The 26,085-nt window shown below is 37.7% G+C and overlaps 2 protein-coding genes across 4 annotated transcripts; one reads left to right on the top strand and one right to left on the bottom strand.

Annotated features, from left to right (window-relative positions):
• The first annotated feature begins 1,336 nt into the window (after nt 1-1,336).
• LOC124301571 (odorant receptor 4-like) lies at nt 1,337-15,646 on the top strand. Of its 3 annotated transcripts, XR_006907513.1 has the most exons (8): nt 1,341-1,574; nt 4,207-4,651; nt 5,406-5,691; nt 6,301-6,400; nt 7,868-7,978; nt 10,236-10,391; nt 11,073-11,239; nt 15,636-15,646. XR_006907513.1 is itself a non-coding variant. In XM_046756788.1 (7 exons), the coding sequence occupies exons 1-7, from the start codon at nt 1,548-1,550 to the stop codon at nt 11,121-11,123; spliced, it is 1,176 nt and encodes a 391-aa protein (XP_046612744.1). In that variant the 5' UTR covers nt 1,341-1,547; the 3' UTR covers nt 11,124-11,255. The 3 variants fall into 3 exon arrangements, 2 of the variants coding, with proteins under 2 accessions (XP_046612746.1, XP_046612744.1); XM_046756788.1 differs by lacking the exon at nt 15,636-15,646 and having other exon boundaries at nt 11,073-11,255; XM_046756790.1 differs by lacking the exons at nt 7,868-7,978; nt 15,636-15,646 and having other exon boundaries at nt 1,337-1,574; nt 11,073-11,255.
• A 9,224-nt stretch (nt 15,647-24,870) lies between these two features.
• On the bottom strand, nt 24,871-25,239 carry LOC124299909 (S-phase kinase-associated protein 1-like; the record flags this gene model as incomplete). The annotated part of the gene is made up of 1 exon (XM_046753346.1): nt 24,871-25,239. A coding segment is annotated over one exon (369 nt), but the record flags the coding sequence as incomplete, so codon positions are not given.
• Nucleotides 25,240-26,085: the final 846 nt, after the last annotated feature.

The following is a 26,085-nucleotide window of genomic DNA, read 5'->3' as shown; positions in this document are numbered from 1 at the left end:
AATGATGGATTATTTTCGTGTAATAACACATGCTTTTCTTCAATAGATATACGTAATATTACCGTACCTGATTTCCGCAGTAAATTTCCGCAATAAATTTCCGACACAACCATGAGTTGCGCGTATTATAATGACTTTTTGTTGAAGAGTTATAAAATTCATAAAAGAAAAGACATCTACCTTCAAATGATCAAACTTTATCCTTCAATAACTTCTGAACAGTGAGGTATACAAAAAAATTGTAACAGACCTTTTTGTAGAGAATTCAATTTCCTACAAAAATATGATACGATTTTTTTTTTATAAATAGTAGATACCGAGATATTTATTTTTCTTCCTCACCATAAGAAAAAAATAGAAAACTGCGAGGCGGAGGACCTTCCTATTAAAATTAAGTGCTCATACTTGGAGAGAAAGTTTTTGAGGTCTCTACCAATCAAGTTTTCGGAGTATAAAGTGTAAAAATAAATAGTCGATTTTTGTGGTCCACCCTAATATACATGGCCAGATTTTAGAAGCCGCTAGTCCCGAAAGCTTGAAAATTTTACACATATTATATGGCCAGTAACTTTGCAATCCTGCAACCCTCCCTCTCTGGTTCCTCCTTCCTTTCCATCCCTATATGAACCGTTCGTGTGATAGAGCTATAATATTTTTTATTTTTTCTTCCAGGTTTACGTTCTGAAAAATTCAACTAATCGTTCCCAAAACTTTTTATTTTTTTTTTTTAAATTGAATGACGTAAGAGAATCGTATACGATCCTCACGGTTGTTTTTGTGAAATAGAATTTCTAACAGCAAGAATTGAGTATTTTTAATTTATTTTTCCGTATCTTGCATTTGCATGATTCTTCCCAGAAATATTTATAATTTTCATTCGAAGCGAACTTAGTAATTTTACAATTTTCTGAAATCTTTAAATCCAACCGTCATGGATCGTATCTTAAATCAGTAAAATGCTGAAGGTCTGAATTAAAAAAAAGTGCGATTACATTCATGACGCATGAAACTTCGGTAATTGTTTGGTAATAATTCCCAAATTTCTTCTGCTCGGAGGCCAAATTAATTGAAAAAAGTCTGCAGGATAAGCGTCTAGAGACACGTGTTGTAGATGATCCATTTTCTGCATCTAACGATGGCTTGATCCTACTTTTTAATTTCCTAATATTTTTTAATTATTATTTTTTCATTTCTCGACAACAGGAGACAGCGGTGTGAAGATTATTCAACTCTTGAAACATCGGCATAAAAGAAATTGTGGAATCGTTATCCGTTTTCCTGGAAGTATGTGAATTAAATATATGCCTCGACTCCGAGGAAATAGCAAATAGTCGTCGTCATAATAATTGTGAATACTGATATTAGCCTTAGACGCGGTCAGGGAATCACGAGAATGTATATTATTTGCATTCATTTGAAAAAGCTGTATCGATTAGGAGACTGAATCTCGATTGGTCCGTGTCGTCCAACCAGAGCCCTACAAATGTGCACCTTGAGGCGGAAGACGTTTATTTCCCCAGTTTGTTGCAGCTCTTGGTCTGAGCACAATGGATCAAGTTACCTCACCGGCAAAGGTAAAGATTCATCATTTCTTTGAAAGCTTAGAACAGAAGGACTTGCATCGTGTTTCTCAAATTGTAAATCGTGCTTAGGAATTGAGATTCTACGAGTTTCCTCTTTTAATTTTTAGAGAAGAATTATTTGAAAGTTTGCTGGCCATATCTCCAATTTTTTTTAAATCTCTGTTTCTTGCGATCATACGTATTTTTGATTTCTCGTTACAACTTGTAAAAGTTTCGCCATTCATCGGTACTTTTTAAACTTATTTAATTATCGTGGAGAAATAAATATGTATCAGAATATTGACAAACAATTGTCGTTATTCTTTGCTGTCTTTATTTTGTGAACTCAACATTACTCTGCAGTTCTGTGCTCACTAAATCACATTTGATATTCGGAAGTATAGAATTAAATCGTATATATCGTACGAATGAAAATTTCATCGACGCATTGCGAAACTCGACTTTATTTGTATTTCGGGAAAAAGTGAAAAAAGAAAATCATTTTCCAAGCTGAGAAGAATACAATGTGTGAGTTACACATTTTTTGGTACTGTTATTATAATAAAAAGTAAAAGAAACAAACGGATCAGACGGATAATAAAAACGGACCATAGTTGAGACAAGAAATTGGCATAAAATTGTTGTAATCAAGAAAAAAAAAAAACAATCCAGACGCAAGATGATGAACAAATATTAAAGTCTGACTGAACATCAATTTTACTCGGAACTAAATCAATGTCTAAGAGCTGTAATATACACAACAATTCAGAGATTAATAGGCTTGACCACTTGAATCAATGATTATGAAGAGAGAAAAAACCGTTAAAAATGAACTTTAGTGTCACTTGCGCCAATGATAGTGACGGCGAATAAAACAATATCCTTCCTTACTAGGCAATGTGAATGAATCCGATAAACTTCGAACATCATAAGCTAAGATATTCAGGCTTACCAGAAACAGTTTTATAATTAGAAGGTTAAAAACTCTGAAACTCTAGCATTTTTTATGCAACCCCAATGTTTTGCGCTATTTTCATTAGCTGACTAGATCCCCATAAGCTGCCTGAAAAACAGTCAGAAAAACCTACATTATAAAGTGTAACATGTAATCGTTGAACATTTGCAGTATCGTACTTATAATAGTTTTCATCCACTCTGAATATAACTATTTGTAACAATGTTTTCGGGCAATATCTGGAGATCTCTATGGTGAACAAAATAAGATGTTAATATCGAAAGAAAAACTCCGGGTTTTAATCATTTCAATCGTTTTAATTTGGAAACCTGTTCTTGTATTATTGATATTTTTTTATCACCTTATTGGAATATTGTTTAATTCCTCTTCACCATTGATCGTGCAAATAAAATTGCTGGAGTTTTTTTAAACTGTAGCTTCTTCTCTTGCACAAACATTTACCATGTAACAGTTATGGACGTAAAATGATCGCTGTACTCAATCGAACCAATTAAGATTTTATCAACTTGGCATATTCGATAACTATTGTGTTCCAACGGGCCTCCCGAAATTCATTCCACTTCTCGTTCTCAATCACATCGTGTCCAATATAAGTTGTTTGATTATATTAGCCTTCCAAGTCCGACGCCCACTTAAATTGAAGCTCAAATTTTTTTTCACTAGAAAAATATTTCGCTGCATCGAACATACGGTAAGTGAGAGTTTTGAAAAAATCAATTCCTCAATTTTCGTAGCTGATTAAATGAACTCAATAACAAATTTATGGTCTCAAAAGTTTCTTCACCATCCCCAAGAGCATTTCAAAATTTTCGATTCGACTCAAACTGATAACTTGAAACTGATCATTCAAAATGTTATAAAGGGCACAAAATGAGAGCGATCCCAATAATATTATAAGCATGTTTTGTCCCATTTTGAGAAGCATTATTTGTCTTTGGTACTGTAAAAAATGAATATATAATCACGGAAATGTAAAATCGGTTCCGAAAAATTAAATTATCGACATCAACAACAGTTTAAATTTGACAACTTTTTATCATTTCCTATTTTTATATGTACATACATGCCGTATAAGATACAGTTAAATAACAAGAAACCGTAACCTGTTTTTTGAAGAAATGAATCTTCACCTTTTGGAAACTGCATCTAACGATAATAATACCAAATGAATATCATTTTAACGGCTTTGAATGATTGAATATTATGTATTATACTTTCTTGTAACTAAAAATTGTAATAATAATGTGGCACATTGAAGCGATAAATTTTTATGTCTGAAAATGACACAAATCATTCAAAAACATATGCTTATGAATCCTGCGACCCCTCAAAACGAACCGACTTCAATGAAACGTCATGGAATCGCTCTCATTCTGCAGCGTAATCTATAAGATATTGAATGAGCAGCTTTGAATTCGACAACTAGAATTTTTTTGCACAGTCTAATTAGCATATTTAAAAAACTCGCCGTTTCTTCAACGTGCAAAATATGCCACACCGGATGATAAAGGCTTACAATTGTTAGACAATTTTGCACCCGGCATTGCTTGCATCCAGTTAACTACCGTGCAAACGATCCATTCTCATCTATTTCAGACGTTGTTCAAACACGATGTGAAAAAACTTTTTAACGCGCAGAACTTGACTGAAAATATTTTCATCACTTAGATGGAAGCGTCCCGAGCCGTTCAACTTCTCGGCTGGATGAAAAATATGCTGTCAGTGGTGGGCCTTTGGCCGCTTGAAATCAACGATAGGCGGTTTGCCTTCAGCATGATCTGCATGGTTGTTCACATAAGTTCGGAATACGCCGACTTGTTCCATTTCATCGGCAGCCTTGAACACGTCGTTTCGAACCTCACGGAGACGATAACATACATGGTGGCCACGTCTCAACTGGCACTTCTACGTATAAACAGTCGGCAATTCAGAGAAGTGATTTACGAGGTTCAAGACAACTTTCAGAGGGAGAGTCACCTGACCTCTGAAGAGAGAAGAATTTTTTCGAAATACTACAGTAAGACTAGGCTGATCATTCAGCTGACGGTACTGGGGGAACTTTCAACCGCTTTCATCTACTACTTCGCACCCATCACTAACATTTTGGTCACAAGTAAGTCACACTTTTAATATGCAGTTGTCAAAGATTCTATGTATCGACAGAAAAAAAAGTATCTTGCGATTACGTCTAACTGCACATTTTTAAATATCTATCGGGAGTAAGGTGTATGCGGAAGAAAAGAGTGCACAAAAATGACAAAACGAAATGATAAACTTGTTCGAGAGTTACATAATTAAGGAGGTTAATTTACCAAGGATCGATACTTTTTACTAAATTCATTAAGAAATTGTCGTATAACGTTGAACATATTATTATATTCGTAAGCTATGAAGATCTCGTCAAAGATACGAAAAGTTCAGTTATCGATTCATCGTTTCAAATCATTAATATTCTTTAAATTCTACACCGAAAAATTACAGTTGGATTTACTACTTTGCTGGCAAAATGAGAGACTGACGAATTTTTTGTTGAAATTACTTATACTTCTCTGTTTAAGTTACTGCAGAAATGATCCGAGTTGCCAGATCGACAGTCCTATTTACCAGGAAAAAAAATTGCAGTGCCAAAAATTTTAGCGACGTCAGCAACAAAAGTGCGCCAACTACCAAAGTAGTAAATGCAACGGTAATTTTTTTATAATGATAACAAATTTGGTCATTTCATTTGACGGTAGCTCGTTCGGAACAGAACATTTTGCTAAAAAATGAATGTTCAACGACGCCAACGTGATGAAACAAGCCGTAAAAATAGTATGTTTCGAGATGCTTTTCATCAATTCACAAACCAACTCAACGGTATCGCACAGTAAATAGGAATGGTACAACGGAATTGGACCTGCCGTATCACTCGCGTACATTCTACGACCTGTCGAACATCCATTTATACGTGTTGACGTATGCTGCTCAGCTTCCCTTCACCGTTGTCATGTCTGTGGGGCTGATCGGTCCCGACTGTCTGATCGTATTCCTGACGCTCCATGTCTGCGCCCGCTTGTCAAGCTTGGTGGAACGCATCAACAACATTCGTACGAACCGTCAAGTATGTTGTCAGGAAATAAAGGAGTTTGTCAGGGGGCACATTCGACTGATATGGTAAGTCCCGGGCTAAAATATGAAAGTCTTACATGTGAGACAAGAATAAAAGTTGATTATTCCCTTGGTACGTAATGTGCTATTATTTTCTCCGCATTAAATTAACTTGTTACATCTTCCTTTAGTTTCATATGGTGCTACGATCTTTTATATCGTCGTTTTCGTTTCGCTTCGCTATCGTTCCACTGATTTGAAAACAAATTAATAGAATGGATAAAGAAGCAAAAAGGTACCACCGTATCGAAATTCCTGAAATTTGCTACATTTTCCCAAGTTGACAAGACCTGTGAAAATGTATAAAACGCAAACAATGAAAGTTTCAAAGTTTCGTACTACTTTCAATTCTTCCGGCACGTCGTTTACGTAATTTAATATTCAACTCAATTGATTTAGGCTGTTCATCGTTCCGAAAACACAGGCTCACGTACTGAGTTACACGAAAATTGATTAGAAATCGTAATACTTATATAAAATTCCGGAAAACAGAATATTCCTGCAATTTTTTGACAAAAGAAGTCAACGTTACCGTTCTAGCTAATTTGTAAAACTTTAAAGCACAGAACGGAATTACGATGTATAGAATGAATATTTATCATTTACGGAATGCAGGATGGCGAAGACTTTGGGGAAGGCCTCCAGCGTTCTCTTATTGACACAACTCTTCGGAGGAATGCTTCTCATATGTATCCTGTCCTACCACGTTTTATTGGTAACAGCACTAATTACATGCACGACAGTCTCAAATTAAGGCAATACATGTATGGGGCATTCCACGCTAAACCAACGGGTCATCGGCCCGGCCCCCTGGGATTCTGATGCCCATGAATTTTTTGGTCTGTTTCAGTCAAAAATGATATCTCTAGTTTTTGAAATTTTTTCCGCTATTTTGTAAAAGTGTGGTGACCTGAAATATCCTTGGCATGAAGATAGATATTTTTAAAATCGATGAAGCACTTATGTAAAATCAGCTACTCGAAAACAAATCTTTTCGTCATGATTTGAAAATGGGATGGAAATGCTGAATTTTTTTTTTCGAAGTTTTCTTTTGGTCTCGGAATTTATTTTTAATGATGATTTCTTGTAGTGAAAAATAGAACAAGTAGAAACTTCAACTTAGTACAATTCTATTTTCTTTTCAATTCAAGAATGAAATGAAGAAATTGAATTTTTTTTTAATTAAACATCGTTTCCTTCGTTTCGCTCTTAAAAAAAAGTAAATCGAGGTCAAGAAAATCATATTCAAAAGTAAATAGAATTTAACCGTAACAGAGTTTTGTTTTTTATTTTGTTTTATACCGCAAGATACCATCGTTAAAAATAAAATGGATAAAAAAAAAAAATTTCCAAAAAATATATACCTATGACATTTTCATCCCATTTTCGAATCATGTCGAAAAGATGTGTTTTCGAGTCCCCGATTTTACCAAAAAGCTTTATCTATTTTAAAAATGTCCATCTTCATCATATCAAGGATATTTCGGGTCGCCGCGCTTCTACAAAATGGCGGAGAAATTTCGAAAAATGAAAGATATAATTATTGACCGAGACAACCAAATAATCCATCGGACATCAGAATCCTATGCGATCAGGTCGATGTCCCATTGGTTTGACGTCGAACGCCCCATATACATGTTTTTTGCCGAAACGATGTCTAAACACTAATTTATGCCGTAGAAAAAATTTCCCCGAGTTATAGAATTTTTAACTCAAATCGGAGAGGTACATTTAAATAAAATGGAAAGAACATTCGGATTTCAGATTCTTGGCGGATTTTTCCATAATAATAATAAATACGACCTAAACCTAAATAAAATACTGCAGGTAGTAAAATTGTTTTAAAAAATGATAACTTTTCTTTTGACATTGGATCGTGAAGCCAGTCTGAAAATCGGAAAATGCGATACCATTATTTTGTGAATTCCAGGCAGCAACTGTCATGTGGATAGTTTTTTACACTTTCATTAAAATCGAAAAAGGTCACATCGAATGTCGCATCTCTCAGAGTTAAGCTAAAAATCCTATAGTTCGAAAGGACATTCAGATCATTTATTACACTAACATAAAAAATTATAATAAAATGAATACAATTCAGCCTAATTTACGTATTGGATCATACCGATCATAATCGAGAATTCTTGAAACGGAATATGCACCAAATAATCACAAATTTACGCAGAGTGCCGAGGAAGGACAAAAATCAAATTTTGTCACTTTTACGCTGTACGTATTGAGTGTGACTTTCTTCATATTGATCAACTGCTACGTCGGCGAGAGTCTTATTCAAGAGGTAATTGTGATGTGCATTTGGACCATCACTAAATTATACAGAAACAATAAGGTTAAGGATAAGGATAAGCATAATAATGATAAGGATGTTGAGGATAAGAATAACAATAATAACTACGACCTAGCTCACTTATAAAATCATATCTATTTTTAGAAGTTTTTTTTTCGAAGAAACTGCAAATACTTAAACCAATTTGAGTTTGAGGGCTTTATTATTTATAGTTTCGAGAACATTTCAGAATTTTTTCATTCGAATTAATAACAACATGACGCATGTAAGTAGAGAACGATTCCGAACTTTTGCGGTGGGCTTTTACGGTGGCGCATCTCCTGTCTGTCCAACTTGTAACATAGAAAAAATGTTTAGAGTTAAAAACAATTTTTCGGGTTAGAACTCGTAGCCCAAATGCTAAAGAATTTTTTTTTTCAATTATATACGAATAGGAACAAAAAATGTAATTTTCGACCAAAAAATTGTTAAAAAAACCTGGATAAAAAATTGGTGGAATTGAAATTCAAAAATGTAGCCACAAGCTCTAATCGACAAACAAGTTTTAAAGATTGTGTCATAATTTCAGGTTGGTCGAATGCAAATTGACCTAGGAATTTGTATGCTACTTGTATGCACCATGCGGCTATTTTGTTATTAATTTCAATAAAAAATTTCAAAAAAGTTCTTGAAACTATCAATAATAAAGCCCTAAAACTCAAATTGCTCTAAGTATGTTTATTTTCTTAAAAAAAAAACTCCTCAAAATAGGTATGCTTTTAGACCGTTGTGGCGACGCATATCAATACATAGACAGAAAACAACAGCTGAAACTAGTGCTTTATGACCTATAATTTCGTAATCGGCCATTGCCACAGACTATTATTGCCCCGTGTGATTATTAAGTTATAATCCGATATTTAACGCGATCTCAACCTGAGAATGTGTAAAAAATTAAGAAGTGTACTCAATAGCACTACAGTTTGGACGAGCATTACTCGAAACCATATGTAATAACAGAGAGGTATGGTAAGGCGAGGGGGTGAACGACCGCTATAGATCAGCTGGAGATTAGTAAAGGGACAGAATGTATTATAATACTACGATGTGTGTGTGAATGAATCCAAGTACGCTAATCTCACGCACACTACGGCGAGTGGTCAACAAGACAACACAGTCCAAAGTTCTCAAAATCCCCGCGAGAGCGAGCGAGAGGAGAATACGGAGAAGAATCCAAAACCAGATCAGTATTAGTCGAAACTCGGAAGAGAAAACACGTGAGTCTTGCTGACAGTAGCTCGTTATGTGTGCGTGAGTGATACAGTGAACTGTGTGAACGCGGGGATATCAACTCGACGAATCGAGGCTTATAATGATCGATTTGATTATTAAATGACGTTGGATCGTGTTTCTAATGTATCAGTGATCGAGTAATTAGATGCGAGAGCAGAACTGGGTAGAGCCGGTTGGGGATTCTCGTGCCGGCCTTCCCGGGGCCTCATGATTGAGGTTTGGACCCGGGTTGGTTGACACGTTGGGAAACCAACGTGGTTGTTACAGTTCGCGAATCAAGAACATTTGAAAATAAATAACAAATCACACAAAATTGGTGTAGCCGCGTGGGCTGGCCTTGCCGGAGTAGCTAACAATAAGATAAGCTACCCCGGGGTGGTTTCCGTGTCGGGAAACCAGCGCGATTTGCACGGTTAAAATAGTAATTCGGGTGAGATGGTACCTGTACTCGTCATCCTGGGGCCTACTCCGGTTCTGCTCGCGACGAGACACGTGTTGAACGGATAACCGCTAGAAAGTTACCCAAGTTGACACAAGCGTTGAATAATTACTGATTGAATGAATGTAAAGCTTGTCCAATAAGCCCTGAAGTACAGTTTCATATCTGGTGGCCATATTATTAATCGTTAAATCGACTCTGAACCCATCATTATTGTTTGGAGTGTATTGAGAAGGGTGACTGTGAGACCTATAGCTAGTACAAAAGAAAATTTGGGTACTTGTAGTACCCGGCTGTGAGGTCTGTCACTAACACGTATGAAATGCATGTTCACATAAGAAGACGCGTATAAGTTTCTTTTTTGAAAAGTAATTTTGTTTTTCAAGGTAAACTAGAAACTCCTTGACATACACGTTAAAAATACATCATTTATGTCATCCACAATAAAGCCAATTTGTTTCAATTCTATTCCTTGGTTGTAATCTTTGGTAACGTGATTTGTTGTCGCATATCATTTAACGAGAAATTTTCCTCCAGAGTGACAGAGTACATGAATCGCTCAGCGAGTGTCGATGGTACGAAATGTCAACCGAGCATGCCAAATGGATGGTAATATGCATGGCCAGAGCACAGCAGCCACTTGTAATGACAGCTGGGAAATTTTACACATTCTCTTTGGGCAGTTTTACCGAAGTAAGTTAACGAATAATACTGCGTGATAGAAAAAAGTAAAATGAATTTTTTAGAACGCTTCACTTTGGTAATTTTTCACAAAATGTTATCATATTATCCATTGTTCTTACTTGTTTATTTTTGATTTGCGGTTGAAATAAAACATCACAGTAACTTTTGCTATTTCGGATACTATCTAAATGTTTAAAAACAAATCGATAACTGATTTTAAAAGTAATCACCCTATGGAAAAAGACGATGTAATGAATCGTAAAGTATTTTGAAAGCAATAAGCGTGTAATATATCATACGATTCATCTTGTAAATTCGATAACATATATGTATATCAACTCATATCATAAATTACAAAAACACGAATCATCAGATATGCTAGATCGAAAGTCATATAGTCAACTGTACAGTTTATATTGTGATTGCTGATCTAATATATTTTATGATTCGTGTTGTTGCAATATATGATCCGAATATGTTATGTGGGTGTTGATATATTTTATCGAATGTACAAGATAAATCATATAATAAGGTACACGCTGAATTCTTTCAAAACATATTTTTCAGTAGGGTCACCTGTCTTGTGGTATAGAATCATACAAGTATCACGAGGTGTGTTGGTAGTCTATTACCATACCAAATGTTATACTAACTGAACTAATTTCTGTCTTGTATGTTTTTTTCTTGTAGATAATCAAAACATCAATGGCATATCTGTCAGTGTTGAGGAATCTCATCTGATGTCACTCAGTCGACACATTGTTTACTTTTATGTTATATAATTGTTGTAGTACAGGGATATACCGATGATTGACAATATAGAAACAGTAATCAGCTGTTGATTTTTTAAATACGATGTCTAAATTATTACATAAAACATACATAAAATAAATTAAATTAAAACGAAACTGTGTTGATTTTTTAAATACAAAAAGATGGATGGTTGAGATCCTAAAAACCCGTGTTCAATACACCTAGAGAAAACGGTGAAACTTGATAGGCTCAGTGATCGACTGCGCATGCGCAAACCAATTGAACTCTGTTGGTCGGTAAGGTCGGATCGTGGCAATATTTTCGATTACAAGACGGGAAAGCCGACTGACTCGGAATGGGACATGAGATGTCAAACTCTCCCACGTCAAGCGGTGAACTGAAGATATGTTGTTACCACGATTCGTAGCAGCTGTCATCAGTTAGTCAATAATATAAAGTTTGCCATACTGACTCGATCACTGTAAGCATCAACTATGCGAGACCTGCTAAAAGCATAAACTTATGTTTTAAGGTGTTTTGAATGTGCTATCCGAACTCGTAAAAACGTTTGAACGACTCGGCTCCGAACTATAGTTGCTGATATCAGTGGTGGAGTACTCAACCTACTGAAAATATTTCAAATGTTTGCAGAAAATCGTGGCGTCAGCGTAAGTGTTAAATGTTCTCCAAAATGCTTCGGTTACTGCTGAAATTCTGTATATAATTTCGGTAATTTACAGAAAATGATATAAAACTCGTAGAAAAGTCATTTTTGTAGAATAATAAATTCCAATACCCCGCCATTTGGGCGGCACTGGTGCTTTAGCGTAATTTGTAAAGTTTAGTAACATTGATGACGAGCGAACAAATTGGCAACTACGACCATACGACCATGCTTGCATATGTTTATGCCAAGGCGATTACGTGAGGGAGACATTTCGAAATTTAAGCAGATCGTCAGTGACTCGGAATAAATGCAGATCATCGATAACATCGGGTTATACACTGCGGTGGTTTTGCACGGAGAGTAAATTGTATGGAAAATTTGGAAAATGATGTTATTGTCGCTCGCGTCTGTGTACCACCAACGTGTTAGCAGGGTTGCAAATTTTTTAATGAAAAAGTAATACATTAACCATTACTTTTTCAATTCATAATGGAAATAATTTAATGTTTTGATGGGAATAATTTCCATTAAAAAATTAAATTTAATGATTTAATGGAAATAATTTCCATTGAAACATTAAATTTAAATTTTAATGTGTTAAAAAAATGTCCTCTTTGCATACAAATTAATTGTTGTAAATCAATATGAAGTTTTCGTGTACTGAATTACAAATTCTAAATTTCCAAAAAAATTATTCTATTTGACAATTGTAAGGAAAAGAAAAACATTCGTAGCGGTTTCACACTAAAGGAATATCACGATTTCAAAATTTTACTATTCAGTTCAATCGATTGAAAAGAATATCTTATTTTTCTCATTTGACCTTAAAAGCTTTCGTTTTTAAGGCCACATGTTTGTTTCTTTTTTCTTCGCTTCGAAAACGAGTCAAGAATTTTTGATTCTCATACAAAAGAGCCGATTCGAATTCAACTTGGCACTGCTGGAAAAGCTTTATCGAAGTAAATAGCTCTTACATGGCAACAAAAAAAAAAAACAACATCTTGGTGAAATGCCCTCGCAATTTCCTTCAACATTTCCCTTCTTTTTTCTTCTTTTTATTTCTATGTTATTAATTTAATGGAAATATTTTCCATTAAATATAATAATGCAGTTGTAATGATTCAAATATAACCGCGCAATGAACACGGCACGAGTGGATTAGGTTAGACCCAGGGAGTGGGGAACCTGGTCACAAATTTGAGAAGGAGGTGGCTTAGTCTACGTCTCTCCAGGAGGAAGGAAGTGCGGAGGTGTTCCTCTCTGAAAAGAACTCGTAATCGATCCAAAATCGACCATTTAAAAATAATAAAGTAAATCTAAACTACGAGGACATACCTATTAAATTAAAAATTAAACACTCCAAACCCAAGCCCAAATTTAAAAACAGACGATATAGAACAAGAAATAATAAAAGTGCAATAAACAAATATAGTGCCTTGACGAAAGACGGTTATTGACAGTTATTTATAATTTCAAGCATATCCACCAGTTTTAACCATATACACTGTTTTAAACCATGATGCACCTGGAATGAATGAATTGTGAAATGGATGAATGAATGAATTTTAAACCTAATGACGGCTCATGTGTGGATATATTTATAAATAAATTAAAATTTTCACTCTACTACTCATAGTTTGTAAAAGATTTTTAATATTGATTTCGAATAATTTTTAATTTTCAAATAATCTTATATGGTGGATAAAATTTCCATTAAAACATTAAATCTAATAATTGAATGGAAACAATTTCCATTAAACCATTAAATTTATTGATTCAATGGAAATAATTTAATTTCCATCAAAACATTAAATTTAATGTTTTAATGAAAACACTAATGCAATTAAAAAAGTAATGCATCATTTGCAACCCTGCGTGTTAGTTACGGCAGGATTCTGCAAATTTGTATAAATAAATTTAGCATCAATTAAATATGCACGCTTTAGTTTTTTAGACACGAAAGCATTGTATGGAATGATTAAAGACACAATTACAGAGCAACGCGAAAATAATCTCTGATTTCATAGAGACGTGGTCTTCCGACTAACAATAATAGTCCAGGAGCCAACCGCACCATATCTTCCCTCATCGAACATACGACCAAAATGCATATGAATCGATGGGGAATATAGTGCTCAATAGCGTGCCAGACTTTATAGAGAATGGATCCTGTCCGGAGTGTCAAAAAAAATGTCACTTCCGGTGAGTTTTTTCGAGGTTATCTTCCCTCATCGAACATACGATTGAAACTAGTACCAATCGATAGGGGAGGTCGAGTACTTGAAGAAAAAACCGGGTTGCCAACCCCCACCGTGTCCGGGGGGGCGGCAGCCACCCCTAAGTGTAGTCGTAAGTAAAGTCGTTCGACTTTTGGGGGTGGCTGCCACCCCCCCGGACAGGGTGGAGGTTGGCAGCCCAGTTTTGTCTTCAAGTATTCGACTTCCCCTATCGATTGGTACTAGTTTCAATCATATGCTCGATGAGGGAAGATAACCTCGAAAAAACTGACCGGAAGTGACATTCTGGCACCCGATTGACCACTATATTCCCCATCGATTCATATGCATTTTGGCCGTATGTTCGATGAGGGAAGATATGGTGCGGTCGGTTTCCCGACTATAAATATTATTGGTGATCGAGAGACAAGCAGCGCTGCACGGTCGGTAAAATAGGCACCGTGCTCGAAACTGAAGGAAAAAAATTCGCTTCACCTACATAACCTGTATCAGCCGTGTTCCACTACTGAAGCACGGAGCAATATGTATGGCGGACCTGCATCCCCATGAGAAACCGCAATTTGTGGCAGAAATGTGCGGCTACCAGGGTTTTCCACACACTTCTGGGCACTCCGTCTCTGAAACCGTGACGGAAGTGACGCCGACATTGTGAACTTTGCCGCTACCGCTAGTGAGGAGAAGGCCATTGAACTTGCAGTGGTCGGCGTTCTTATTATTACGTGAACTTGCAGTAATCGGCGCCCTACAGTGGGTCTAGACCACGGTGTAAGAATAAGAGGTGCTCCGACTGCCCTATACTCCCTGTGTTAAACTCTGTGATTATTATGTCTTAGTACGACGGAAATCTGCCAAGGACCTCATGCATCGGCGAGGTTGAGGTAAACAATAATGGCGGCGATCTGGCGGACAGTATTCACGAAAGTTTGACGATTGCATGTGGAAAATCGTATCTGCTGCTGAAGATTTCATGGGTACATTAATGTTTGACAAAAGAAAATAATTGTATGATGAATGTATGTGACTATAGTGACAATATATTAATAAAAATGCAATGCATGATGAATCGAAAAACCAAAGATTGAATAAAATTCCATCGGCACGCTTTTTGATAAAAAGAAAACGGTAATCACACTGAATCAATTATGCAAATACAATAATAAATATGTGGGGTGATAATAAAATATTTACGCATTATATATAATATTATTATTATTATATTAAAATATATTTCAAAAATTTAACGTTACTTTTTTTATGTACAGTATAGTTTGGCTTGCTTCTTTTTTACCCTACTAGTCTTTACCATTTCCCGACTTTTTGTTTTAGTTGACTGACGCATTCTTATAACTGTAGAGTAATGTAGACAGTATACAATGAGTTATTCCTTATGCAAATCACATGGAAACAAGAACTTACAATTTATTAGAGCATCATCAACTGTCACCTGATATAAATTAGGCACGCCCATTTCGCCAAAACTGCAGAGGGGTTAGCCTTACTTTTTCTTCATTTTTCGACCGAAAACTTGTGGTCTTAGATTCGGTTTGTATGACCCCATCCTGACTGATTGGACCCCCAGGAACTCGGAAAACGCAGCGAAAGAGCGTGGGATCAACAGGGGAGAAAATACGAAGGGAAAAGCACTTTCTGAAAAATGTGGAAAACAAAGGTTTTCGTTTTCTGGCTGTAACTTCAGATGCGTTGATCGCAGCATATTGGGACCACGCCCAATCGATTTCTCTCGCAAAACTACGTCGAAATAGCGCTACAATTAATTAATTCAAGCTCTTTTCAGAATCGCGAAAATTTCGCCAAAAATGCAAAGGGGTTAGCCTTACTTTTTTTCATTTTTCGACCGGAAATTTTTGGTCTCAAATTCGATTTGTATGGCCCATTCCTGACTAATTGGACCGTCAGTCACTCAGAAAACGCAGCGAAAACCGCGTGAGATCAACACGAGAGAAGATACGAAGGAAGAAGTACTTGCTGAAAAATGTGGAAAACACCGGTATGCGTTTTCTGGCTGTAACTTCAGGTGCGTTGATCGCAGCATATTGTGACTGCGCCCGATCGATTTCTCTCGCCAAAATACGTCAGAATAGTGCGTCAAAGAATTTTTTCCAGCACTTTCGAAAGTCGCGAAAATTTCGCCAAAAATGCAAAGGGGTTAACCTCGCTTTTTTTTCATTTTCGGGGCAAAAAATTTTTCGTCTCAGATTCGATTTGTATGACCCTTTCCTGACTAATTGTACCGTCAGTAACTTAGAAAATGCGGCGAAAAGAGCGTGGGATCAACAAGGGAGAAGATACGAAGGAAAGAGCACTTTCTGGAAAATGTGAAGGACACAGGTTCTCGTTTTCTGGCTGTCACTTCTGATGCGTCGATCGCAGCGTATTGGGACTGCGCCCAATCGATTTCTCTCGCAATATCACGTCGGAATAGTGCATGAACGAATTCATTCCAGCACTTTTCGAAATCGTGAAAATTTTCGCCAAAAATGCAAAGGGGTTAGCCTTACTTTTTCTTCATTTTTCGAGCCGAAAATTTTCGGTCTCAGATTCGATCTAAATTACCCTTACCTGACTAATTGGACCCTCAGGAACTCAGAAAACGCAGCGAAAACAACGTAGTGGTTTGAAAACCTGAAGAGGTGATACAGAAAGAAAGAACGAAGCTTCTTAAAACTTCTAGTACATTTTAACACACATGTAAGAAGTACGAGCAAAATTTTTTATCATCCAACTGTTGCAGAACGGCAGCCTTATCAGTTAACCCGTTAACAGAAGAATATATCTTTAGTCAACATCTGACTATCGAAGGGCCTGGCCGCTTGAGTCTGGAATCGACAGCAAAGATGAAGTTCGTATTTCTTGTATGTAATGTGAGATCTGCAATCATTATACATCATATATCATCACACGTTATACATCATACATCATCATACATAGTATGAAAGTTCGAATCCATAGTTTGGATGTCGGATGTTCAGAAAGTGACGTCACCAATTCAAAATCAGCTAGCCGAATTCCTCAGTCTGGAAACAACCGCGCAGTAGAGCGGACGGATGAGAGTCGCGCTCCGCAAATTTCGAGTACCGGGTTCTCAACCTCCCGGATCCCGCGTTTCGGGTCCGCTACGTATTTCGAGTACCGGGTTCTCAACCTCCCGGATCCCGCGCTTCGGGTCCGCTACGCGGTGAAACTCGACTTCCAGGATAAGCGCTCCGTGGCTCTTCGTTCATGTTTACAATAAATTATTTCAATTCGTTTTTCGCGCAACCCCAAAATCGGTAACTGTCAGTCCGCTAATAAAATTTCTCGACTTCCAGGACAAGCGCTCCGTGGCTCCTCGTTCATGTTTACAATAAATTATTTCAATTCGTTTTTCGCGCAACCCCAAAATCGGTAACTGTCAGTCCGCTAATAAAATTTCTCGACTTCCAGGATAAGCGCTCCGTGGCTCCTCGTTCATGTTTACAATAAATTATTTCAATTCGTTTTTCGCGCAACCCCAAAATCGGTAACTGTCAGTCCGCTAATAAAATTTCTCGACTTCCAGGATAAGCGCTCCGTGGCTCCTCGTTCATGTTTACAATAAATTATTTCAATTCGTTTTTCGCGCAACCCCAAAATCGGTAACTGTCAGTCCGCTAATAAAATTTCTCGACTTCCAGGATAAGCGCTCCGTGGCTCCTCGTTCATGTTTACAATAAATTATTTCAATTCGTTTTTCGCGCAACCCCAAAATCGGTAACTGTCAGTCCGCTAATAAAATTTCTCGACTTCCAGGATAAGCGCTCCGTAGCTCCTCGTTCATGTTTACAATAAATTATTTCAATTCGTTTTTCGCGCAACCCCAAAATCGGTAACTGTCAGTCCGCTAATAAAATTTCTCGACTTCCAGGATAAGCGCTCCGTGGCTCCTCGTTCACGTTTACAATAAATTATTTCAATTCGTTTTTCGCGCAAGCCGAAATTCAGTAGCTGTCAGTACGCTAATAAAATTTCTATAACTTTACAATCTTCTCATAATCTTTTTGGTAAAATATGTCGATAAAAAAATTATTTTAAACCTTACACATTATTTTTGAATTGTTCTCATGCTGAAAATATTTATTAGTATTCGAGGTATAACTCGAGGTGGTTGGCGGTGGTCGTTGGGGGTGGTTAGGGGTGGTTGCGGGTAATCTCGGTGATTCAGGAGGAGGGGGACGAGGATTTGTGCTCGGTGAGTAAAACACTTTTATAATATTTCATGGCGATTGTAATTATATTTTATATAAAATATTTCAAACTTATCAAGTTAACATTAAATTATTTCAATTCATTTTTCGCGCAAGCACAAATTCAGTAGCTATGAATAAGCTTACACAATTTATTATATTATTAATCAATTAATTAATCAATTACTCGATTATATTAAACCTTATACAATATTTTCGATGTGTTCTTATACTGAAAATATTTATTACTATTCAAGGTATAACCTGAGGTGGTTATCGGTGGTTGTTCGAGGTGGTTGAAGGTGGTCGGAGGTGGACGAGGAGGAGGACGAGGAGGACGAGGATTTGTGCTGGGTGAGTAAAACACTTTTATAATATTTGATGGGAATTGTAATTATATTTCATCTGAAATATTACAAACTTGTCACGTTTACAATAAATTATTTCAATTCATTTTTCGCGCAAGCACATTTTCAGTAGCTGTGAATAATCTTATACAATTTATTATATTATTGATTAATTAATTAATATTCTTATTAATTTGATAACAATTGTGATTATATTTCATCTGAAATATTACAAACTTGTCACGTTTACAATAAATTATTTCAAATCATTTTCCGTGCAAGCACATTTTCAGTAGCTGTGAATAATCTTATACAGTTTACCATATTATTATTAATTAATCAATATTCTTATAATATTTGACGGCAATTGTAATTATATTTCATCTGAAATATTACAAACTTGTCACGTTTACAATAAATTATTTTAATTCATTTTTCGTGCAAGCACATATTCAGTAAATATGAATAATCTTGTACAATTTATTATATTATTAATTCATTGATTAATTACATGAATCCTTACACAATATTTTTGATGTGTTCCTATACTAAAGATATTCATTACTATTCCAGGTATTACCCGAGGTGGTCGGAGGTGGACGAGGAGGAGGACGAGCTGGACGAGGAGGAGGACCAGGTGGACGAGGAGGAGGACGAGGTGGCCGAGGAGGAGGCGGGGTGGGCCGTGGGAGAGGACCTCTCCTCTCCACAGAGGAGCGGAGGGGGAGGGGCAGGGAAGGGGGAGAGGTGGGCGGGGAGGGGGAAGGGAAGGGCAGGGAAGGGAAGGGAGGGTGGCGGGGAGGGGGGGGGCAGGGGTAGGGCGGGAGGGTGGGAGGGAGGGAGGGTGGGAGGGAGGGAGGGAGGGAGGGAGGGGCGGGCGGGCGGAGGGGGGAGAGAGTGGAGGACGGATGTCGATCTTTAGAGTTAATAGAGCAGAACACCCTTCCCGCCCGCCCGCCCGCCCTCCCTCCCTCCCGCCCTCCCTCCCTCCCTCCCTCCCGCTCCCCCACCCTCCCTCCCTCCCTCCCGCTCCCCCACCCCACCCCACGCCTTCCCTGCCCTTCCCTTCCCCCTCCCCGCCCACCACTCCCCCTTCCCTGCCCCTCCCCCTCCCCTCCTCTGAGGAGAGGAGAGGTCCTCTCCCACGACCCACCCCGCCTCCTCTTCGTCCACCTCGTCCTCCTCCTCGTCCACCTCCGACCACCTCGGGTAATACCTGGAATAGTAATGAATATTTTTAGTATAGGAACACATCAAAAATATTGTGTAGGGATTAATGTAATTGATCAATTACTTAATAATGTAATGAATTGTACAAGATTATTCATAGCTACTGAATATGTGCTTGCACGAAAAATGAATTGAAATAATTTATTGTAAACGTGACAAGTTTGTAATATTTCAAATGAAATGTAATTACAATTGCCATTAGATATTATAAGAATATTAATTAATTAATTGATAATATAACAAATTGTATAAGATTATTCATAGCTACTGAATATGTGCTTGCACGAAAAATGAATTGAAATAATTTATTGTAAACGTGACAAGTTTGTAATATTTCAAATGAAATGTAATTACAATTGCCATCAAATATTATAAAAGTGTTTTACTCACCCAGCACAAATCCTCGTCCCCCTCGTCCTCCTCCTCGTCCACCTCCGACCACCGCCAACCACCTCGAGTTATACCTCGAATACCAATAAATATTTTAAGCATGAGAACAAATCAAGAATAATGTGTAAGGTTTAATATAATTTTTTCATCGACATATTTTACCAAAAAGATTATGAGAAGATTGTAAAGTTATAGAAATTTTATTAGCGTACTGACAGCTACTGAATTTCGGCTTGCGCGAAAAACGAATTGAAATAATTTATTGTAAACATGAACCAGGAGCCACGGAGCGCTTATCCTGGAAGTCGAGAAATTTTATTAGCGGACTGACAGCTACCGAATTTGGGGTTGCGCGAAAAACGAATTGAAATAATTTATTGTAAACATGAACCAGGAGCCACGGAGCGTTTATCCTGGAAGTCGAGAAATTTTATTAGCGGACTGACAGCTACTGAATTTCGGCTTGCGCGAAAAACGAATTGAAATAATTTATTGTAAACATGAACCAGGAGCCACGGAGCGTTTATCCTGGAAGTCGAGAAATTTTATTAGCGGACTGACAGCTACTGAATTTCGGCTTGCGCGAAAAACGAATTGAAATAATTTATTGTAAACATGAACGAGGAGCCACGGAGCGCTTATCCTGGAAGTCGAGAAATTTTATTAGCGGACTGACAGTTACCGATTTTGGGGTTGCGCGAAAAACGAATTGAAATAATTTATTGTAAACACGAACCAGGAACCACGGAGCGCTTATCCTGGAAGTCGAGAAATTTTATTAGCGGACTGACAGTTACCGATTTTGGGGTTGCGCGAAAAACGAATTGAAATAATTTATTGTAAACATGAACGAGGAGCCACGGAGCGCTTATCCTGGAAGTCGAGAAATTTTATTAGCGGACTGACAGTTACCGATTTTGGGGTTGCGCGAAAAACGAATTGAAATAATTTATTGTAAACACGAACCAGGAACCACGGAGCGCTTATCCTGGAAGTCGAGAAATTTTATTAGCGGACTGACAGTTACCGATTTTGGGGTTGCGCGAAAAACGAATTGAAATAATTTATTGTAAACATGAACGAGGAGCCACGGAGCGCTTATCCTGGAAGTCGAGAAATTTTATTAGCGGACTGACAGCTACCGAATTTGGGGTTGCGCGAAAAACGAATTGAAATAATTTATTGTAAACATGAACGAGGAGCCACGGAGCGCTTGTCCTGGAAGTCGAGAAATTTTATTAGCGGACTGACAGTTACCGATTTTGGGGTTGCGCGAAAAACGAATTGAAATAATTTATTGTAAACATAAACGAGGAGCCACGGAGCGCTTATCCTGGAAGTCGAGAAATTTTATTAGCGGACTGACAGTTACCGATTTTGGGGTTGCACGAAAAACGAATTGAAATAATTTATTGTAAACATGAACGAGGAGCCACGGAGCGTTTATCCTGGAAGTCGAGAAATTTTATTAGCGGACTGACAGCTACTGAATTTCGGCTTGCGCGAAAAACGAATTGAAATAATTTATTGTAAACATGAACCAGGAGCCACGGAGCGTTTATCCTGGAAGTCGAGAAATTTTATTAGCGGACTGACAGCTACTGAATTTCGGCTTGCGCGAAAAACGAATTGAAATAATTTATTGTAAACATGAACGAGGAGCCACGGAGCGCTTATCCTGGAAGTCGAGAAATTTTATTAGCGGACTGACAGTTACCGATTTTGGGGTTGCGCGAAAAACGAATTGAAATAATTTATTGTAAACACGAACCAGGAACCACGGAGCGCTTATCCTGGAAGTCGAGAAATTTTATTAGCGGACTGACAGTTACCGATTTTGGGGTTGCGCGAAAAACGAATTGAAATAATTTATTGTAAACATGAACGAGGAGCCACGGAGCGCTTATCCTGGAAGTCGAGAAATTTTATTAGCGGACTGACAGTTACCGATTTTGGGGTTGCGCGAAAAACGAATTGAAATAATTTATTGTAAACACGAACCAGGAACCACGGAGCGCTTATCCTGGAAGTCGAGAAATTTTATTAGCGGACTGACAGTTACCGATTTTGGGGTTGCGCGAAAAACGAATTGAAATAATTTATTGTAAACATGAACGAGGAGCCACGGAGCGCTTATCCTGGAAGTCGAGAAATTTTATTAGCGGACTGACAGTTACCGATTTTGGGGTTGCGCGAAAAACGAATTGAAATAATTTATTGTAAACATGAACGAGGAGCCACGGAGCGCTTGTCCTGGAAGTCGAGAAATTTTATTAGCGGACTGACAGTTACCGATTTTGGGGTTGCGCGAAAAACGAATTGAAATAATTTATTGTAAACATAAACGAGGAGCCACGGAGCGCTTATCCTGGAAGTCGAGAAATTTTATTAGCGGACTGACAGTTACCGATTTTGGGGTTGCACGAAAAACGAATTGAAATAATTTATTGTAAACATGAACGAGGAGCCACGGAGCGCTTATCCTGGAAGTCGAGAAATTTTATTAGCGGACTGTCAGTTACCGATTTTGGGGTTGCGCGAAAAACGAATTGAAATAATTTATTGTAAACATGAACGAGGAGCCACGGAGCGCTTATCCTGGAAGTCGAGAAATTTTATTAGCGGACTGACAGTTACCGATTTTGGAGTTGCGCGAAAAACGAATTGAAATAATTTATTGTAAACATAAACGAGGAGCCACGGAGCGCTTATCCTGGAAGTCGAGTCTCACCGCGTAGCGGACCCGAAGCGCGGGATCCGGGAGGTTGAGAACCCGGTACTCGAAATTTGCGGAGCGCGACTCTCATCCGTCCGCTCTACTGCGCGGTTGTTTCCAGACTGAGGAATTCGGTTAGTCGATTCTAGATCGATGACGTCAAGAGAAAAAAAAATTTCGTGAACATCCGACATCCAAACGTTGGCTTCGAACTTCAATACTGTTTATGATGTATCATGATGTATGATGTATACTGTATGATGTATGATGTATAATGATTTTAGTTTTAGTTTCTACATTCCACAATCAGACAAGCAATATGCACATTATCCTTTCTGCCGATTCCAGACTCAAGCGGCTAGGCCCTTCGATGGTCAGCCGTTGACTAGATATATTCTTCAGTTAACGAGTCAGCTAATAACGCTGCTGTTCTGCGACAGTCGGATGATAAAAATTTTTGCTCGTACCTTTCAAATGTGTGGTAAAATAGACTCGAGGTTTTCAGAAGCTTTGTTCTTTCTCTCCCTATGAAAAAAAGAAAACAATCGCCGACACACACTTTTCAGGTATCTAATCAGGACACTGCGTTAAATACCGTCTCATATACGAAGCATCCATTTCATCTCGATCAAAATCAGCGCATCCGTGATGTATTACAATTACTCCGAAGTTTTTACCATACGAACACCTTTCGAAAAATAATTCTGCTTCTCTACCCAACGAAGATACTTCACTAGCGACTAGCTAAAACAGCGTTTCGATTCTATGCCTAGGAAAATTTAATATCGAGAGAGTAAATGAAAAGTTGTGAGAATAATTATGAATATTAATGTTACAGAATACATAACGGAGCACGGGGACGAAAAGGACGAAGGTGGTCGGAGGTGATTGGAGATGGTAGGAGGTGGCAGGACCTGATAAGTGGTGGTTTGATGTGGTACGGGGTGTTGGGAGACGGCAGGAGGTGACAGGGGGTGGTAGGAGTTGTACGGAAATGATAGGAGGTTGTAGCAGGTGGTAGGGACTGGTAGGAGGTGTTTGGAGGTGTTTGGAGGTGGTTGGAGGGGGTAGGAAGTGTTTGTCGGCGGTTGGAAGTCATCGGCGGTGGTCGAGGAGGACGAGGACAACGAGGAAGACGAGGGGCTGGAGGAGGACGAATGTGGCCAGAAGTGGGAGGAGGTGGTTGCCGGTGATTAGAGGTGCTCGGTGGTTGTTGCGACGGTTGGCGGTGGACGCGGTTACGCGTTTTCTCACGGGGATGATTGGGCTGATCGACATTTCGAAGTCACAGTCGACAAGTAGTCTTACGTAATCACTTTGTACCGACTCGATCTCAAGCTTTCATACCGACACTACTTCGGCTGCTACGAATTTCGGTGCGTGCTCTTTATATAGAGTTCATAAAGCAGAACCCTCCTACGCTCAAAGGCCCACCTGGGCCCACTTGCCCGCTGAAAACTGGTCACAATAATTTACCCAGGGGTATCCGTGCTTATATCCTTCAGTCAACGGCTCTACGTTTCCGCGGAATGAATTCCGTACCATGTGGAACCATCTTTATGCGAATGTTTCTTAATAAACCTTTTAAAAATTAATCCAGAGCCTCATTTTTATACACTTTAGTGTAAAATTTTATCAAATACATAATAAATATTGAATAACGGGTATACATATTGTGAATTTTATTGAAAAATTTCCAGTGACTATGTACAGTAAACTGTAGATAGACGTATAGAAATTAAGTTGTGTACAATTATGATAAAAAATGTAAACTATAAATATGCGATTACTTACATATATAAAAACTTGTTTTTATATAAATCTCAATTATAAAAAATATTGTAAAATAGTCGACACAGTGCCATTGAATAAATGTTGATTAGAAATAAATTAATTTAAAAAGAAATACTAAAAGAAAATTTCTTCTATTTCTTTATTTCTTCTGGTGTTTTTTCCTTTACCATGTTTACCACAGTCATGCACGATACATCTAGAAGTCTTTTGATGTCCAAGTAATGTGCTGCCAAAATCAGTTCGAACAAGGTTCCTTGATGAACCTTCAAAAAATCAGCATCCCAGGAGCTGATGTCGTCAGTTCGCTTCTCCTTGTTTTCATCATCTTCAGGTGGTGGAGGATCATCTTTGTGATGCGTGACCCATTGAATGACCTTTCTCAGGATAGCAGAGTTAACATTTGGTAGGGGAACAATTTCATCCTCATCTTCATCCAATCCCAACTCCTCCAGCATGGTTTTTATCGTGACTGAACAGTTCGCAATTTCAAGTACCAAAAAAGAATCGACAATAGCGCAAAATGGTTACGTATTCCTCATTTTTTGTAATTCCAACAATATTCAAACAGTTTTTTTAACGATACCTGTTCAACTGAATTTTTCTAGTTACTATAACATGTGAAATTTTTCTCAGTGTACATCATATACTATTTTGACACTCTGCGAACGACGTAACCATTTGTCCAACATATCAAAAGATAAAAAAAATCAAACAACACAACTTATTTGTCTTTTCAGAGAAATGTTGTTACATTCGATTATTTACGTTTCTGCAGAAAAATTTTGTTGACAAAGAACTAAAGATTGTAAATGTAGTGTGGAAAAGGAACCTGTGAGTTGATCGTCTCTCTCTCCATCGCAAAAAATAATTTTTTTAACAAGCAGGAAATAATAATTTCAAAAGAAAACCGACATTACAGAATGACTATAGAAATCAATTCCAGTATTTATTATTTCTATATTTTTACTGCAACTTGTGCAAGATATTCATCGAATTTATAAAATACGAGAAGATGGACGTAAAGGTGAAGCTTCTTCGACCCCTTATTCAATACTATATATGACATACACGATAGGTATCAGATATACACAATTTCCAGGACTTCAGGAACGTAAATACCTACCGGAGTGTTCTTGCAGTGCAATGAATTATTTGTCCACGATGTCACGTACGCCAATTTAAGCTTTCAAGTTACATTCAATAATATATAACTATGCATCCGTTTGGCAAACATTTCCTATGCTGTACGCTTCAGCCCAGATTGCAGTGATGTGATCTACATAAGTAATTCACGTCGCACATGCGATATCTGAGAATCTAGAACTCGAACGGTCGAGACATCTTAC

The sequence above is a fragment of the Neodiprion virginianus genome, chromosome 3, assembly GCF_021901495.1.
Source record: "Neodiprion virginianus isolate iyNeoVirg1 chromosome 3, iyNeoVirg1.1, whole genome shotgun sequence".
In the NCBI taxonomy this organism is placed as follows: domain Eukaryota; kingdom Metazoa; phylum Arthropoda; class Insecta; order Hymenoptera; family Diprionidae; genus Neodiprion; species Neodiprion virginianus.
The sequence above is the reverse complement of the archived record's forward strand: the minus strand, read 5'-3'. Positions and strand labels throughout refer to the sequence as shown.

What these genes read in the sequence shown, in the direction of transcription:
- LOC124301571 (XM_046756788.1), top strand. Translation starts at nt 1,548, where the DNA reads ATGGATCAAGTTACCTCACCGGCAAAG. An exon ending in TGTCCTACCACGTTTTATTG is followed by an intron (nt 6,401 to 7,867) that starts GTAACAGCACTA and finishes AAATTTACGCAG; the next exon opens with AGTGCCGAGGAAGGACAAAA. An exon ending in CTTTGGGCAGTTTTACCGAA is followed by an intron (nt 10,392 to 11,072) that starts GTAAGTTAACGA and finishes TTTTTCTTGTAG; the next exon opens with ATAATCAAAACATCAATGGC.